Here is a 15,589-nt window from a genome sequence, read left to right as displayed (position 1 = left end):
ACTTGGTGAGAACCCATCGAGAATCGATCGCAGGACTAAATATCGCGATATATCGCAATATCGATATTTTGGCACACCCCTAGTCATCCTCTGACAGTTCCACTCTGGAATTCACTGAGATCCTGGGAGAGGATCATTCTTTCATTAATGTTTGGAACAACACTCGGCAAGTCTGAGGATTTATACACCTGTGATCAGACCAGGTGATTAGGACACCTGAATCTGATCATCTAGATGGGTGAGTGAATACTTTTGGTAATATATTGTACATAGATAGTGGAGCTAATAAATAAACAGTGGACCAAAGACATACATTGTGTATACTTAAATAGTGCTTTATTACTTTCTTAGAAGCCCCAAAGTACTTTACAGTCGCATTCATCTGTGCTCACACAAACACATACTGATGGTGGCTCTGCTGCCAAACACTGGCGGCAGGAACCGAACCAGCAATCTTTCGATCAGAGGTTGACCGCTCTACCTCTGCACCATGTCTGCCCCATAGACCTAATACAATGGACCAAAGACATATTTTTGGAACAAATGGAACCTCCTCATTTTTCCTCACTGATCTACAGGTTGTCTTTAAAGATCTGACTTGATTTTGAAACTCATCACTGAACGCTGTTATCACAACTGCTCATGCTCCAAACCTTTGCCATGCTGAGGTCTGTCTACAGCAACCTTTTTCATTGTGTCTACCAGGTCACAAGGTGATGAGGTGAGAGTGTCAGAGTCTGAAAACAGCCCTGTCTGGTGCGGCATCTCTGTGAATTCCACCACATCTCTCGACGCCGGCACAGATGCCAACTCAAAGCCTGGAGCTACCGTTAAATCCCTCATAAAGTCCTCTGATACTGTTGGACAGAGTGAGCATCAAGGACCTCAGCATACACATGCACAGACACCAAGCAGACTGCCAGTGTAAATATAGAAGCAGGCAGCAGATGTGGTGTACAGCATGAATACCTGCCATTTATCTGCAGTAAAAGCCTTTGTGACAGAACTCCACCTGAGATGACCTTTAGCAGAAGTGTTTCAGATTTCTAGACAAGTCTCTTACTGAAGAAGAACATCTAGAAAAAGTTGGTGTCAAACAAACTCCACATAACAGGAACGGTTTTATCATCCCAGTTGGACTTGTAAGGAACAATAATGTTTTTTTTTTTGGCTAATAAATTGTTCAGGTTAATATTTAATTAAACCAAAAACAATTAAACTAAAACATTTTATTGAAAAAAAAACATTAGTACATAATAACGAATGTTGCTATATTTCAAACTGAAAACTACTATTTTAAAAAATATTTCTAGGTTAAGGTTCGTCAGCTCAGAAATCTGCTTAAATGTCAAGCATAAATGTGACTGTTTTAAATTACAATTCTACAAGACTGCCATTTAAAGTAACAGACAAGCTGTCAAAAAACCTTTCCTGGGATAAAACATCAAATGTATTTGTTCCTTGTAAGTCATTTTCATCCATCCATCCATCTTCTTGTCCGCTTTGTCCCTCTCGGGGTCGCAGGGGTGCTGGAGCCTATCCCGGCCACTGATGGGCGAAGGCGGGGTTCACCCTGGACAGGTCGCCAGTCTGTCACAGGGCCTCAGTCACACACATTCACTCTCACATTCACACCTAGGGATAATTTAGAGTCACCAATTAACCTATGAAGCATGTTTTTGGACGGTGGGAGGAAGCCGGAGTCCCCGGTGAAAACCCACGCATGCACGGGGAGAACATGCAAACTCCACACAGAAAGGTCCCAGCCGGGAGTCGAACCGGGGCCTTCTCGCTGTGAGGCAGAGCGCTAACCACTGCGCCACCGTCATTTTCAATTATTAAAAATGGATCAATGCACATATGTCTTCATTTTTCCTCCTAAACTAAAATAAAATAGGAAAATTTCCTCTCTAAAGCAGGTGTCCCCTAAGAAAAAAAGCATAAAAATTGCAGGATGTGTCTAAAATATGGGTGCCCAAAGTGGGGCCCGTGGGCCAAATTTGACCCGCCAAGTGGTAGCGGCAGAAGCTGCAGAGAGTTAGTTAAAAATGCTTACCAGTTTCCCATTGAATCTCTACGATGTTCCAAAACTCTAGAGCTCAGTATACTTTTGGCTGCTGCTGTTAGCATTTTCTTTGCCTGTTGATATGGGTTGATATGGGCCTTTTTGTTTTAAAAATTCCCAAGAGTCTTCATGGTCACTTCTGATGCTTTTAGCAGCATGTTTTCATTGGAGGAAAGTTTGTTTTAGCTTGCTCTGTTTTTCACTTGAAAATGCCCAATGGGGCCTTACTGTCAAAAACAAATGTTACTTTTTATTCTTGTGTGTTACCTTAATGCAGCGTTTTTCAACCAGTGTGCCACGTCACACTAGTGTGCCCTGAGAGATGTTCAGGTGTGCCGTGGGAAATGATTCATTTTCACTGATTCAAAAACATGTTCCATCACCAGGAGATTAGCTCTGTTTTTATCCAAAAAGGGCCTGATAAAACACTAGTAGTTAGGAATATGAAAGAGCATAAAATAGTTTTTTATTTGTGTTTCTTTGATTCCAATAAAGACTTTTTGATAAGAATGACGGTCCCGCGATTTAGCCACAGCCAGCTGTCTCCTCCAATCATTCTTGAGGCTCAACCATGTCATCAGTCTGACCAATCAAAAGTTGTTAACATCCTCACTTTTTTGTTCTTTTAAAGGCTCACATTACCAACAAAAATAGCAGCTAGTTTGTTTTCAGTGGTGTAGCTTCCCGTGGGATTCGGTGTCCGACTGTGGAAAAAGAGAACAAAATAATGAAGCTCAGAGACGTGAGTTTGTCCAGCATCAGTTTTGCACTGCATCTCCCATAATGCATTGGGTCAAAGTGACAACATAATTTATTATTAATGTATTAATTTATTATTAATTTAAATAAAAATAATGAAACTTCAAAAAATTTTGCTTTTTGTGTTGTTACAATTGAACATAAACATGAATGTTTTTTTGTGTACCGGTATAAAATATGTTTTGATCATATAATTGTTCAAAAATTATAGTTGCTCTGGACCAAAAATTTTAAGAAATATAAAAAAATAAATCACTCTAGAAAGAATATCTTACTATTGTTTTTGTAAGGTAATAAAAAATGCATATTAATAAAGTCAATAAATTAACAAAGGGAAAAACAACTACTATGGCAAATTTTCAACTAATCTAGTTAATTATTTTTTGACAACTATTACAATTTTTTTTACATTTATGAAAAACAGCTTTTATGCCTGAATTTTTACAAAAAAATTGTTGCAGAATTTTTGTCGAGGAAAAGGGGTTGTTTGGATAAAAAAAAAAGGTTGAAAAGCACTGCCTCAATAAATGCAGAATCCAAATAAATAAATTAAACAATATTCTTTATTTTCTTCTTTTATTTCATAAAATGAAAAAAAAATGTACTTGGCCCGCGGACCGGAATCTCATTTAGATTTTGGCCCTTTGATCAAAAAAGTGTAGACACCCCTGCTGTAAACTCAAACATTTCATGTTTTCCAGAAAGCCACACATAACCAGATGGGAGCAAAGACTGAAGAAGAGTGGAATAAAAAGTTACATTCTATTAGGGTCTGGAACAGATGAGTGCCGCCCAGCTCCAAAAGCCACGCCCCCCCAGAGGATATTTTTCAGACCAAAGCTTCAGATCAGCATGAAAAAAATGTCTTTTTAAGACATTTAGGTTGTGGTATTTTTGTTAAAAACTTCATAATCCCAATTAAAACACTACTGGGTATGTTTTTTTTTTAAATAAAAAAAAATCATAAGTTGCATATGTGGTCTAACGGCTGTTTGATCTGTTGGTTAAAGTCCCACTCTGATTATCTTCACTTATTCTTCATTTATTCTCAAACCGTTCCCAGTGGTCTTTAAAGGAACCCTACCATGAAAATTCTACTTTTTGAGCTTTTAGTGCATTTTACTGTTCATTCCGCTCTATAAAGAATCCCAAAGCTGCATTTTGATCCATTCGTGCATTTAAGAGTCTTCTTCTTCTTCTTTTCCTTTGGGCTGTTCCCTTCAGGGGTCGCCACAGCGAATCAGTTTCCTCCATCTAAGCCTGTCTTCAGCATCCTCCACTCTAACACCTTCATGTCTTCATTCACTGCATCCATAAACCTCCTCTTTGGTCTTCCTCTAGACCTCTTTCCTGGCAGCTCTAGACTCAGCATCCTTCTACCAATATATTCACTGTCTCTCCTCTGAACATGTCCAAACCATCTCAGTCTGGCCTCTCTGACTTTATCTCCAAAACCTCTAACATGTGCTGTCCCTCTGATGTATTCATTCCTGATCCTATCCATCCTGGTCACTCCCAAAGAGAACCTCAGCATCTTCATCTCTGCTACCTCCAGCTCTGCTTCCTGTCTTTTCTTCAGTCCCACTGTTTCTAGTCCAAACAACATGGCTGGTCTCACCACAGTCTTGTACACCTTTCCTTTCATTTGTGCTGAAACTCTTCTGTCACACATCACACCTGACACTTTTCTCCACCCATTCCAACCTGCTTGCACTCTCCTCTTCACTTCTTTTCCACACTCTCCATTACTCTGTACTGTTGACCCTAAATACTTAAACTCCTCCACCTTCTTTATCTCTTCTCCCTGTAACCTCACTCTTCCACTCTGGTTCCTCTCATTCACACACATGTACTCTGTCTTACTGCGGCTAACCTTCATTCCTCTCCTTTCCAGGGCAAACCTCCACCTCTCTAACTCCACCTCCACCTGTTCCCTGCTCTCACTACAAATCACAATATCATCTGCAAACATCATAGTCCATGGTGATTCCTGTCTAACCTCATCCGTCAGTCTGTCCATCACCATTGCAAACAGGAAGGGGCTCAGAGCTGATCCCTGATGTAATCCCACCTCCACCTTGAACTCCTCTGTCACCCCTACAGCACACCTCACCACTGTCTTACAGCCCTCATACATGTCCTGCACTGCTCGGACATACTTCTCTGTCACTCCAGACTTCCTCATACAATACCATAGTTCCTCTCTGGGCACTCTGTCATAAGCTTTCTCCAGATCTACAAAGACACAGTGGAGCTCTCTCTGACCTTCTCTGTACTTCTCTATCAACATCCTCAAAGCAAATGTTGCATCTGTAGTGCTCTTTCTTGGCATGAAACCATACTGCTGCTCACAAATGTTCACTTCTGCTCTTAGTCTGGCTTCCACTACTCTTTCCCACACCTTCATTGTATGGCTCATCAGCTTTATTCCTCTGTAGTTACCACAACTCTGCACATCTCCCTTATTCTTAAAAATGGGCACCATCACACTTCTCCTCCATTCCTCAGGCATCTTCTCACCACCTAAGATCCTGTTGAACAACCCGGTCAAAAACTCCACTGCCATCTCTCCTAGACACTTCCATACCTCCACAGGTATATCATCAGGACCAAGAGCCTTTCCACTCTTCATCCTCTTCAAAGCCCCTCTCACTTCACCTTTACTAATCTTTCTTACTTCCTGCTCCACAACCGTCACCTCTTCTACTCTTTGTTCTCTCTCATTCTCTTCATTCATCAACTCTTCAAAGTATTCTTTCCATCTTTCCATTACACCACTGACACCTGTCACCACATTACCATTCCTATCCTTGATCACCCTAACCTGCTGCATGTCCTTCCCATCTCGATCTCTCTGCCTTGCTAGTCTGTACAGGTCAGTCTCTCCCTCCTTACTACCCAACCTAGCGTACAAGTCATCATAAGCTCTTTGTTTGGCCTTTGACACCTCTACTTTCACCTTACGCTGCATCTCCCTGTACTCCTGTCTACTCTCCTCAGTCCTCTCAGTGTCCCACTTCTTCTTAGCTAGTCTCTTACTCCATATACACTCCTGCACCTCCTCATTCCACCACCAAGTCTCCTTATCAACTCTCTTTCCTGATGACACACCAAGCACACTCCTACCTGTCTCCCTGATCACATTAGCTGTAGTTATCCAACCTGTCTCCCTGATCACATTAGCTGTAGTTATCCAAATCGTGCATTTAAGAGTAATCCTCTAAAAACCTGCAGTCTGCAGCAGCCCCTCCCATACCCACGAAAACGAGCGGGTGGAAACGTGCTGATGTCAGCATGGCGTGAACCACCCCCTCCAGGAAGAGTCTGCTCTGACAGCTCCTCCCCTATTCTAACACCAACAATCTGTCTGTGCGTCAGGTGCACCATCTTTGAAGAAGTTTCAATAGTGTTTATTTTCTTGGGAGAAATGAAGAAGGAAAGACTCTAGACTCTGACGTTATGAAATGGGCGGCAGCCACAAACAGTGGCAGGCAGAGAGCTTCAGGAATCAAGTCATTTTACTAGGAAAAAAGTCACGAAAATAACTAATGTTTCATAAATATTTTGTTTTTTAGTGTTTCAAAGGTAATGTGTGATCATTTATATGGATATAGTTCACTCTGAAAGGCTGAAGAAAATCATGGTGTGGTCCCTTTAAATTATGATTATGCCATTTTTGGCCAAAATAAATAAATAAAAATACTGTCATTTTATGGGACGTAGTTTCTGCAGAGCAGCATGAGTTCATTAAAATCCACTTCTGAGTTGTGGGATTGTTGGTGCAGAGCAACCACACAACCCTGTCCCCCTTCCCTTCCTGCTACAGAGAGCTGTCTGTTTACACAAGGGGTCTCGCACTAAATTTATCCGGAAGCCGCTGGAGGCAGAGTCTGGGAGAGGCTGGGCATCTCCACAAGAAAATTGATGATAAAACATTCCAATGTTCTCAAACATATTTATTTTTAACATGAAATAATGAATTCAATAACTTAATTAATTCATTTTAAAAACTGAATTAAAAAAACAATCATGAATAAATAAAATAATAACAATGACCAAACAGCAGAAACAGACGACTGACGAAACCACATGTTGACTGACTAACTAGAGCAGTGCTTCTCCAAGGGTGGGGCGCGCCCCCCCTCGGGGGGGATAAAAACATGTTTACATTAGTTATGGATATTGTGCATGATCCTACATTTGATAATAAATTAAAAAGAGCAAAAACAACCTAAAAATCCATTTGGTAGAAGAAAGTTTACAGTGAACCAAAGAACTGAATCTCTGAGAAAAGACAGAACTCATCACTACAGTGGAGGAAAACAAGGAAGGGCTGTTTTTACTTTGTCTGAAGGTTTTGGAAGGATTCTAAAAAAAAGAGAAAAATTAATAAAACAGATTATTTTGAATTTTTTTTTATTTAATTATAATAAAGGCACAATATTTTGAGGAGATATACATTAAATTTGAGCCAATTAACTGATATATTTACAGCAGAAAGTTGGGGGGGGAATGAAAGAATAAGTTCTTCTTGGGGGTGCATAAGAGAAAATACCTGAGAAACTCTGGACCAGAGAAAACTATATTTATTCAGTTTCAAATGTCTGTATTAACAGCTCCTCCTTCATTTCTGAGCTGAGGTTCTGCTCATGCGCGCCCATCACTCACGCACACAGACGTATTCAGTCTCTCTCGAGGACTTTTTCTGTTCGTGGAGGAGGAAAAAGCGTACGCGAGGGTCTGATTTGTCCGCGCAGAATGTTTAATGCGTGCGCTGAGATGTCTTATTTCTGTGTGGAGTTTTGACATGAGTAAAACTCCATATGTGTCTCCCATTCATTCTAAGAGAGACATCCACAGACGGAGCTGCTAGCTCCTCCCACACCCGGCGCGGCGTCAGAAACACACTTTTTGACAACCGGCAAGCTGTGAATTTGTCACGTGGCGAAAGAGGGGCGGGGCACGCCAATCGTGTTTCAGACCCCTGGTTCACACTCTCTCCCACTAGCTTACCAGCCCCTCACACCCCCAACCCAACATTACATTGCAAGAAAATAGTGATCATATCAGAGTTATCCAGCTGTAAAGTTTAGATCCAGATTCCAGCTCAGAGGAGGAAAACAAAGATGTTCATGGATCCATTTCTCTGCAGGCCATTTAATCAGAATGGGGCGGAGCAGTGAGACTGTGACCCCGCCCAGCCTATTTTCTACGGCACAAATATGAACTTTTAAACAACATGTTTTCATCCGCTCCCTTATTCACAAAGTTTGAATTAAACAAATACATTAGAATTTTAACCTAATTTTTTTCATGAATGTCCTTTCTCATTAGGAAAATGCCACAGGAGCACCTTCAAAAGGCCAAAAGAGGATTGTCATAAAAGTGGGCCTTTAAAATATATTTAGATATGTGTCATAGTGTTAAATGTGGGCTCTGCAAAGACTTTTTAAGCATTTGACCAACTGTTTACAATATGTATGAATGTTTTTAACCAAGAATGATTTTGAGCCTTTTCTGAGGATGCTCACTGAGCATCACTATGAATGTTTCAGATGGAGCCATTCAGATGCAGTCCTCATCAAGAAGCCTGCTGAGTGGGATCCCAGTCCGAACTGCCCCCGCCGCTGCCGACTCACCCATCCAGGTATTCACGCTTCCTGTAAACAAAAACAAAAAAAGAAGCTTAAATCAGTGCAGGTGCATTCTTTCTAATTCAAATGTCACTCCTGCTTTCTTTTAGAGACACTCGTACATAAAACCACAGTCAAAAATGCTGGATAAAAGGATTAATCAGACAGACTTATCCCATTCTTGTGGTATGTGCAACTGATGATTAATGATGATGTTAGAGAAAATGTCAGGTTTATGTGACTATTAGTCTGTTGTGAAGAGTGTTTTGGAAAATAAAAGGAATTTGTGAGAGCAAAATCAAATTGAAAAGATGTTTAATGCTGATCTAAGGTGTCATTAAGTCAGTTTTAACAAAGTTTTGTCACTTTTTGGCTATTTAGTGTAAGAAATGGTTAAGACTAGTAATACAGGCCTGAACTGTTTCCCATAAAGCTGCACCCCCCCCACACATACACTCTGTTTTTAAATATTAATTTCAGATCTTTACATCTAATTCATGCAGCACAGTACACTGTTCAGGACTCAAGACACCCTCTTTAAATAAACTTGCCTTAGCCTGAACTTCCGTCCTGCGGCAGTTTATAGCTGCTTTATCCTGCAGAGGGTCACAGCTCTTTGGCGCTAATCCCACCTGAAATTAGGCAGCATGCATGTTCACCGCGGGCAGGTTGCCAGTGTGGCAATCAAGGACACATAAGGCAAATTCCATGTGCTACTTTAGCCAGCTTAGGATCACCTTGATACCCTTTGACTGATCTGAGACGAAAAAAACAGCCACAGGGATGGCAGGCAGTCTGCATGTTCCTGTGGAGTGGCTGATTTTTGGGACCTTTTGCTCCCATCTGTCTGTGTTTGAGGAGATGTCACACATATACAATGCTCATTAAACTTTGCTTTCTTAAAGTTAAATAGCAACAATACAAAACATCTGATAATAGGTTTATTTAAAAAAATATTTTAGAGAAAGAAATGCGTGTAATTCAGCTTCAGAGTCTGAAAAGGGTTTTGAACAAACTGACAAACTGACTCTTTTGTGACCTTCTCCTGGGTCTCCTTCCTCTTGGTGCTTTTTGGCTCCACAGATAAAATGCTGACCTTCGGCGAGGAGTTGAGACCCAGCAGCCTAATGAGGAAGAGTCCGTTTCTGGAGTCTGTCATCAAAAGCCCTGCTTTGCTCAACAGCCGCACCGCATCCTTTAGCTTCACCCGAGCTAACAGCAAGCTTAGGTGAGCAGCCTACTGACTGATGACTGCATACACCAGTGCAGTGCCGACCCTGGGCATAAGCGAGCTAGGCGTCCGCCTAGGGCACCATCTGCTGGAGGGGGCACCAAATTGTAATGATCAACAGTTTAAAACACAAAACTAATTTTGTTTAAAATATAAAAAATGCAATAATTAAAACCAAAATTAAAATAAATTTATCAATAATCAGTAATTTTGTCTGGTGCTCTCCGTGCCTGAGGCATCCCCTGTCAAAGCTTGGTGGAGGGGAGGAGGAGGGTCGCGGGGTGTTATCTGTTAGTGCTTCTTTAAAACTTTAAGGATGAAAAAGCAGCAAAACATGCCCTCAGGGAGAGCTTTAAGGTAAAACAAGAAAGGAAGAGGAGGAAAAAAAATGGACTCAAAGCAGATGTTTCTGTTTTTGTTTTTAACATTCAATTGCCCCGGGGCCTCCGCCCAGTGGGATATGCCCAGAACACCTCTCCAGGGAGGCGCCGCTCCAATCCGCCTGTTGATCTTACGCTCCAATCTTCCCTCACTCGTGAACAAGACCTTAAGATATTTAAACTCCTCCACCTGAGGAAGGAGCACTCCACCCACCGAGAGAGGGCAAACTATCTTTCTCCGGTCCAGAACCATGGCCTCAGACTTATCGGTGCTGACCCTCATCCCAGTCGCTTCACACTCGCTCCAATGCATGCTGGAGGTCCTGGCTCAATGAAGCCAACAGAACAACATCATTTGCAAAGAGCAGAGATGAAATCACGTGGTCCCCAAACCAGACCCTCTGTCCACCACCCCAGTCTGCCAGTCCAGAGGTACGGTTCCCATCCACCACGCAATGCTGCAGAGACGTGTCAGACACTCCCACAGCAGAGACTTGAGGTACTCGGGGCAAACAACATCCACTACAGGAGCATTGCCCCCGAGGAGCTCTTTGACTACCTCAGTGAGTTCAGCTTGATGGACAGTTCCACCCCAGAGTCCTCAGCTTCTGCTTCCTCAATGGAAGGCATGTCAGCAGGGTTGAGGAGATCTTCGAAGTATCCAGTATCCAGCCCCACACCAACTGTCCCGCCCACAGCTCAGAGGCAAATTTCAAACAGCTCCTGCCGCTCTGCAGAAATGTCTTCCAAACACGACATCAGCTTTTTGATTTTGGCTAAAGACTTTATAATCATAAATAAACGACCACTGAGAACAATTTTACAGTAAAAAATGTAGTTGGAGTGGGACTTTAACACAAAAACCGTTTATTTAATTTTTCTAAATTTCTGAAAATTCCAATATTTTGAAATATTTGTCACCCATGATGTCACATAACCAGATAGTACTTTTAAAATACAGCTTTCTTGGATCTTTAAAAGTGTCTAGATCTGTGGATTGTACCTTTTCGTCATATTCTTAAAATCCAACATTATACTCCAATTTCAGAATCTATGAAGGTATATTTTACTATGCTCTATTATATTTATAAGGAAAGTAAATCAGCCATCTTGGAGGTCACAATCGTACTTGATTTTTCTGGAACGGATCCCAAATACTTGTTACAGCCCTGTCAGTCAGTCTGCATCTGTTAGCCTCAGCACCATCATGAAACTGTGGGCAGGACCATGATCAGTGACAAGGTGAGGCTTGATTGGAAAAAAAAGCTGGTTCTTCACAGAGTGCTGTACTCAAGCTCAAATGTTAAATAAGAGGACTTAATTAGGTTGAAGAAAATATACAACCGAGACACGGCAGCTTGCAGAGGACTGGGAAACGGAGCCCATTCAGGACTTCTCTTTCACATGACTGCTGCTGGAGTCCAGACTTTAAGAGATACCACACACAATATATCTGGGATTCAGTTTTTACATTTATGCCACATTTGGTTATTGAGAATACTTTCATAGGGTATTTTTTTAGGATTCGTTACATCTTGAGGTAAAGGGTTTTGCCTGAACCCCAGATTATTTTATTTTAACCAATAAATTGACAGGCAGCTGCATCCAAAATTCTACTTTAATTTTCAAAGAGTCTAGAACAGGGGTCACCAACCTTTTTGTACCTGAGGGCTACTTCATGGGTTACGAAGGGCTACCATTTTGAATTGACAAACTTTGCGTCGTTACAGTTAGTTATACATTAAGAAAAAAAAAAGATCCTCCTCTATGTGAAGACACTGATTTTTCACCATAATTATCAACAATGACAACAAGATAGGAAACCAATCAATATTCAGAACTTTATTAATCTCAGTAATTGTTACATTTTCAGATGATCACTTATATTTCATGGAAAGATGTCCCATTTTTATTATGTTATCAATAATTTAATATTAAAGTAAAATCAACTTATACATTTTTACACAAATCTTGTCACATTTTGAACTAATGATCAAATCTGCAGCAGTTTTAAATGAATCAAATGAACATTCTTTGAACTGGAGCAGGTCAGAAGTCACCTAAACTTATCTAAAGTTCATGTCTCATGAGCATATTTTTAAAGATGTTTTGATTTTTAAATCTATGTAAATGCAAGTTTAATTAAAAAAAAAGGCAACAAAATAAAATTTAATTTTAGATGCAGCTCACAAGAAGGGCTGCCACGATTAGTCGAATAATTGACGACTAATCTTTAAAAGTCGATTAGTCGTTACTTTATATTATAAGGAGTCGGAGTGAAGTTGAAAGTTATATTAACATTCTGCTAGCTTTTTTGACTATTTTGGCATCTATAAGGGTTTTTTAAGCTATTTTGGAGTTTAGCTAATATTTCAGCTGCATGCTAGCTGTTTTAGATAATTTAGCCTTTTTTCAGTTTTTTGGGCTAATTTAGAGTTTAGCTAATATCAGCTCATATCAGACTATCAGCTTCAGTGTTTTGAGCTATTAGCTTTAGCAATTTCAGCTATCAACTTCAGCATTTTTAACGATCAATTTTTAACGATCAATTTCAGCATCTTCAGTTATCATCATTAGCATCTTCAGCGGCCAAATTCACCGCGGGCACCAGGTCACGTTGGTGATCCCTGGTCTAGAAGAAGACAAGAGGCACAGACTATAGCTGCTTGAGGCTCACGGTGAAGTGTTTCCAGTGGCCTGCTGGTTTTAGGCCTCTGTGTTTTATCAAACCCAACAACAGCTCAGCTCAGTGGTCTTCAAGGGAACCAAATTTGTCCAATTTCCTATCAACCCTCAATTACTCTCTCTCTCCCACTAGTTTACAGCCCCAAGCTGTCATTGCAGTGCAACAAAAATGGTGATCAATATCATTTCTATCCAGCCCTACAGCATAGATCCAGATTCCAGCTCAGGTGAAGAAAACAAAGATGTTCATGGATCTATTTGTCTTTAACTGGATGAATCAGAATGGAGCGGAGCAGAAGGCTTGTGGCTTGCCCAGAGCATTTTCTACAAATACAATCTTTTCAGAACAGCATTTTATGGTCTGCTCCTGATTCACAGTGATTTGAATATTGAAATTGTCAGAACCAAAATTTTAATCTTAATTTTTTTTAGAGTTGTCCTTCAAATCCGACAAATGCTGAAAGGTAAAAAACAAAACAAAAAAAAAACAAAACGCAATTTTCATTTGAGTGTGTCTTTAACACAAGAATGTATTTGTTTGCTGCTGTCTAAAGTAAAATACTATACATTTAAATAGTTTTATGCAGAGAAAATACAACTCCTAGAAGAATTCAAATATTGTCATTCTCTAAATGTACATTTTTATACATGAATGCCCAAACGGTCACAAAAATGTAAAAACATTTTTTAAGAGTATTTTTGTAAACAGGGAGTTTGAACTTGACAGCTCTCGACGGGTTTTGATTAGTAAAAATAATGGCGCTAATGGCTCCTTTAACATTAAAGGTTGCAGACCCCTACCCTACGCCATCAAAAAGTCCCAATTCTGGAGCATCGTACTTGTGTGATTGATTGACTGAACTGTCCTGAACCCCATGGGAAACCAGTGGAGGATTGTGACGAGGAAGATGAGCAAAAAATGTTGATGAACTGAAAACTGAACCCCGAAGTCTGTGCCACATCGATTCAATGATTCAGGAAAAATAAGTTTTGACCAAAGTTTAGGAACTACACATTTTCAGTTTGTAACAATCCAAACATTTCTGTTTTAAAATGTCTTTTTTAATTGGTTTAAGATTATAGTTTCACTCTGTAAGATTCTGAATGTTTTGACGTTTTGATCATCTGTAAGTCCTTATCAGAAAAATGGAAGTAAAGAGCTTTAAAATAAAGCTTTATTTCATCCTACATATTTTTTACCTCTTTTTACTGAATTTTAAATAAGTAAACTACACAAATACTCGTAGTTATTGTGAAATCATCTTAATGTATGTTTATGAATCATTTATTTTCCCACATTTTGGATCTTATTTGAGCTGATGGATTGATTATTTAGGAAGTGCAATGTTCACTTTAAGTGTAGAAAACATTTTTAGCTTGAACAAATATTAACATGTTAGATCAGTCCGTGTGGAAACCTGTGAGAGGTCATGCCAACTTACACTCAGCTCTTCATTTGCTGTGTTTACACAATCCTAAACACCAAAAACCTGTTGCCACGGATGTAACTTGTGCAACACTAACACTGTTGACATGTTTAGAGTGGCTGTTTGACTGACGACAGAACGTCAGCCGACCCCCCCATCCCCCCTTGAATTTAGTTGCTGCACGGCCTCTTTGTACTTTAAGACAGCAGAGAAATAATGGATTGAGCAGCAGCTCTGCGGTGACTGTCCCCGGCACAGCCAGCGTGTCTCATGGCCTTCCCGTGGCCTGAATTCAAACCGAAACCCCCAGAGGGAAAACCCTGCAAGGGGTATTGCAGCAACGCATTTAACACTGTCAGCGCTCATAAGTTTAATTTCATCTTTGTAAACATTTGAGTTCAAGATCAAATTTTGATTTAACGTGTTCCACACACTCTCAAAGGCTGGCCACTCTCCAGTGTAACCATGAACCAAACCTGAACTTTAAAACAAATAAACTGAACTACAAGCACATTTCACATTTCTGAGATAAAAATCATTCACAGCAGTAAAGAGATGCCAGCAAAGAAGACCTTTTTATTAGTCAATTAAATATTTTCCAGATTTTCCTTTTTAGGTATTGTTGTTTTAAAGACCCCACATCGATGAAAAATTACAGTTTTTAACATGTTGTTCTGATGGTAGACGACATATTTTTAAAAAAGCTGGAATGGTTTACTTTAAAAATAGTTTTCTTGTTGCTTGACATCCATTTTCTTAGTACTTCACAGCATGCTTTTAGATAAAAATATACAAGTTAGGTTAATACATTTAGAATTATAAAAAAAAAAAAAATCACAAAAAAATTGAGAACAAACTATTTTCAAGTTTTACCACAAAGATCAAATCTATAAACCAAAAAAAAAGAAAAAAAATCAAGGTGAAAACTACAATCTTCCAACATCTTAATGGGAAGAAGGATGGTCCACTTCATCATCCGTTTCAAATTCAAAAGGATTTAAATCTTTTTTCAACCTATCCCATTCATCCAAATACCTCAACATGTTTGTCACATTCATTGTTTTTTGGGACTATAAGTTCTGCTGGCTCATGTACAGACACATAAACACTCAGCAAATCTTAGAAAACATACCATCACTTTTGCTTGCTGATGAAATGAAATGAAGCTGGTTTGTGTTTATTTGCGTTTCTTGATTTCTATTGGTTCATTATTCACAACTTCAGCACAGCGTACCAGGAGAACGAGGTGTTCTGTGATGTGTAAAATGAAATACACAAGTGCACATTTTCAGACATTTAAATTTGATGTTTTTTAAACCCAAAACTTTTAAAGCTAAAACGATTATTGAAAATGGATGGGAAGGTCGCCTCATTGCCATGTTACCTGTGTGTCTGAGGAACACTAAGGT

The 15,589-nt window shown here is 39.8% G+C and overlaps 1 protein-coding gene across 11 annotated transcripts in view; it reads left to right on the top strand.

The window, feature by feature from the left end:
• Positions 1 to 15,589, top strand: part of specc1 (sperm antigen with calponin homology and coiled-coil domains 1) — a 192,076-nt gene that overhangs the window by 96,191 nt on the left and 80,296 nt on the right. For 3 of the 11 annotated variants that reach the window (XM_036215275.1, XM_036215272.1, XM_036215270.1), the window contains 5 exons: positions 706 to 869; positions 8,380 to 8,471; positions 8,568 to 8,643; positions 9,541 to 9,685; positions 13,540 to 15,223. In XM_036215275.1, coding sequence (XP_036071168.1) covers positions 706 to 869; positions 8,380 to 8,471; positions 8,568 to 8,643; positions 9,541 to 9,685; positions 13,540 to 13,609 — 547 coding nt within the window. In that variant the 3' untranslated portion in view covers positions 13,610 to 15,223. Of the gene's footprint in view, positions 1 to 705; positions 870 to 8,379; positions 8,472 to 8,567; positions 8,644 to 9,540; positions 9,686 to 13,539; positions 15,224 to 15,589 lie in introns of those variants that run through there. The other 8 variants (XR_004949075.1, XM_036215271.1, XM_036215273.1 and 5 more) reach the window with 7 other exon arrangements.

This window comes from Oryzias melastigma, linkage group LG14 (assembly GCF_002922805.2).
Source record: "Oryzias melastigma strain HK-1 linkage group LG14, ASM292280v2, whole genome shotgun sequence".
NCBI classification, from domain to species: Eukaryota; Metazoa; Chordata; class Actinopteri; order Beloniformes; family Adrianichthyidae; genus Oryzias; species Oryzias melastigma.
The sequence above is the reverse complement of the archived record's forward strand: the minus strand, read 5'-3'. Positions and strand labels throughout refer to the sequence as shown.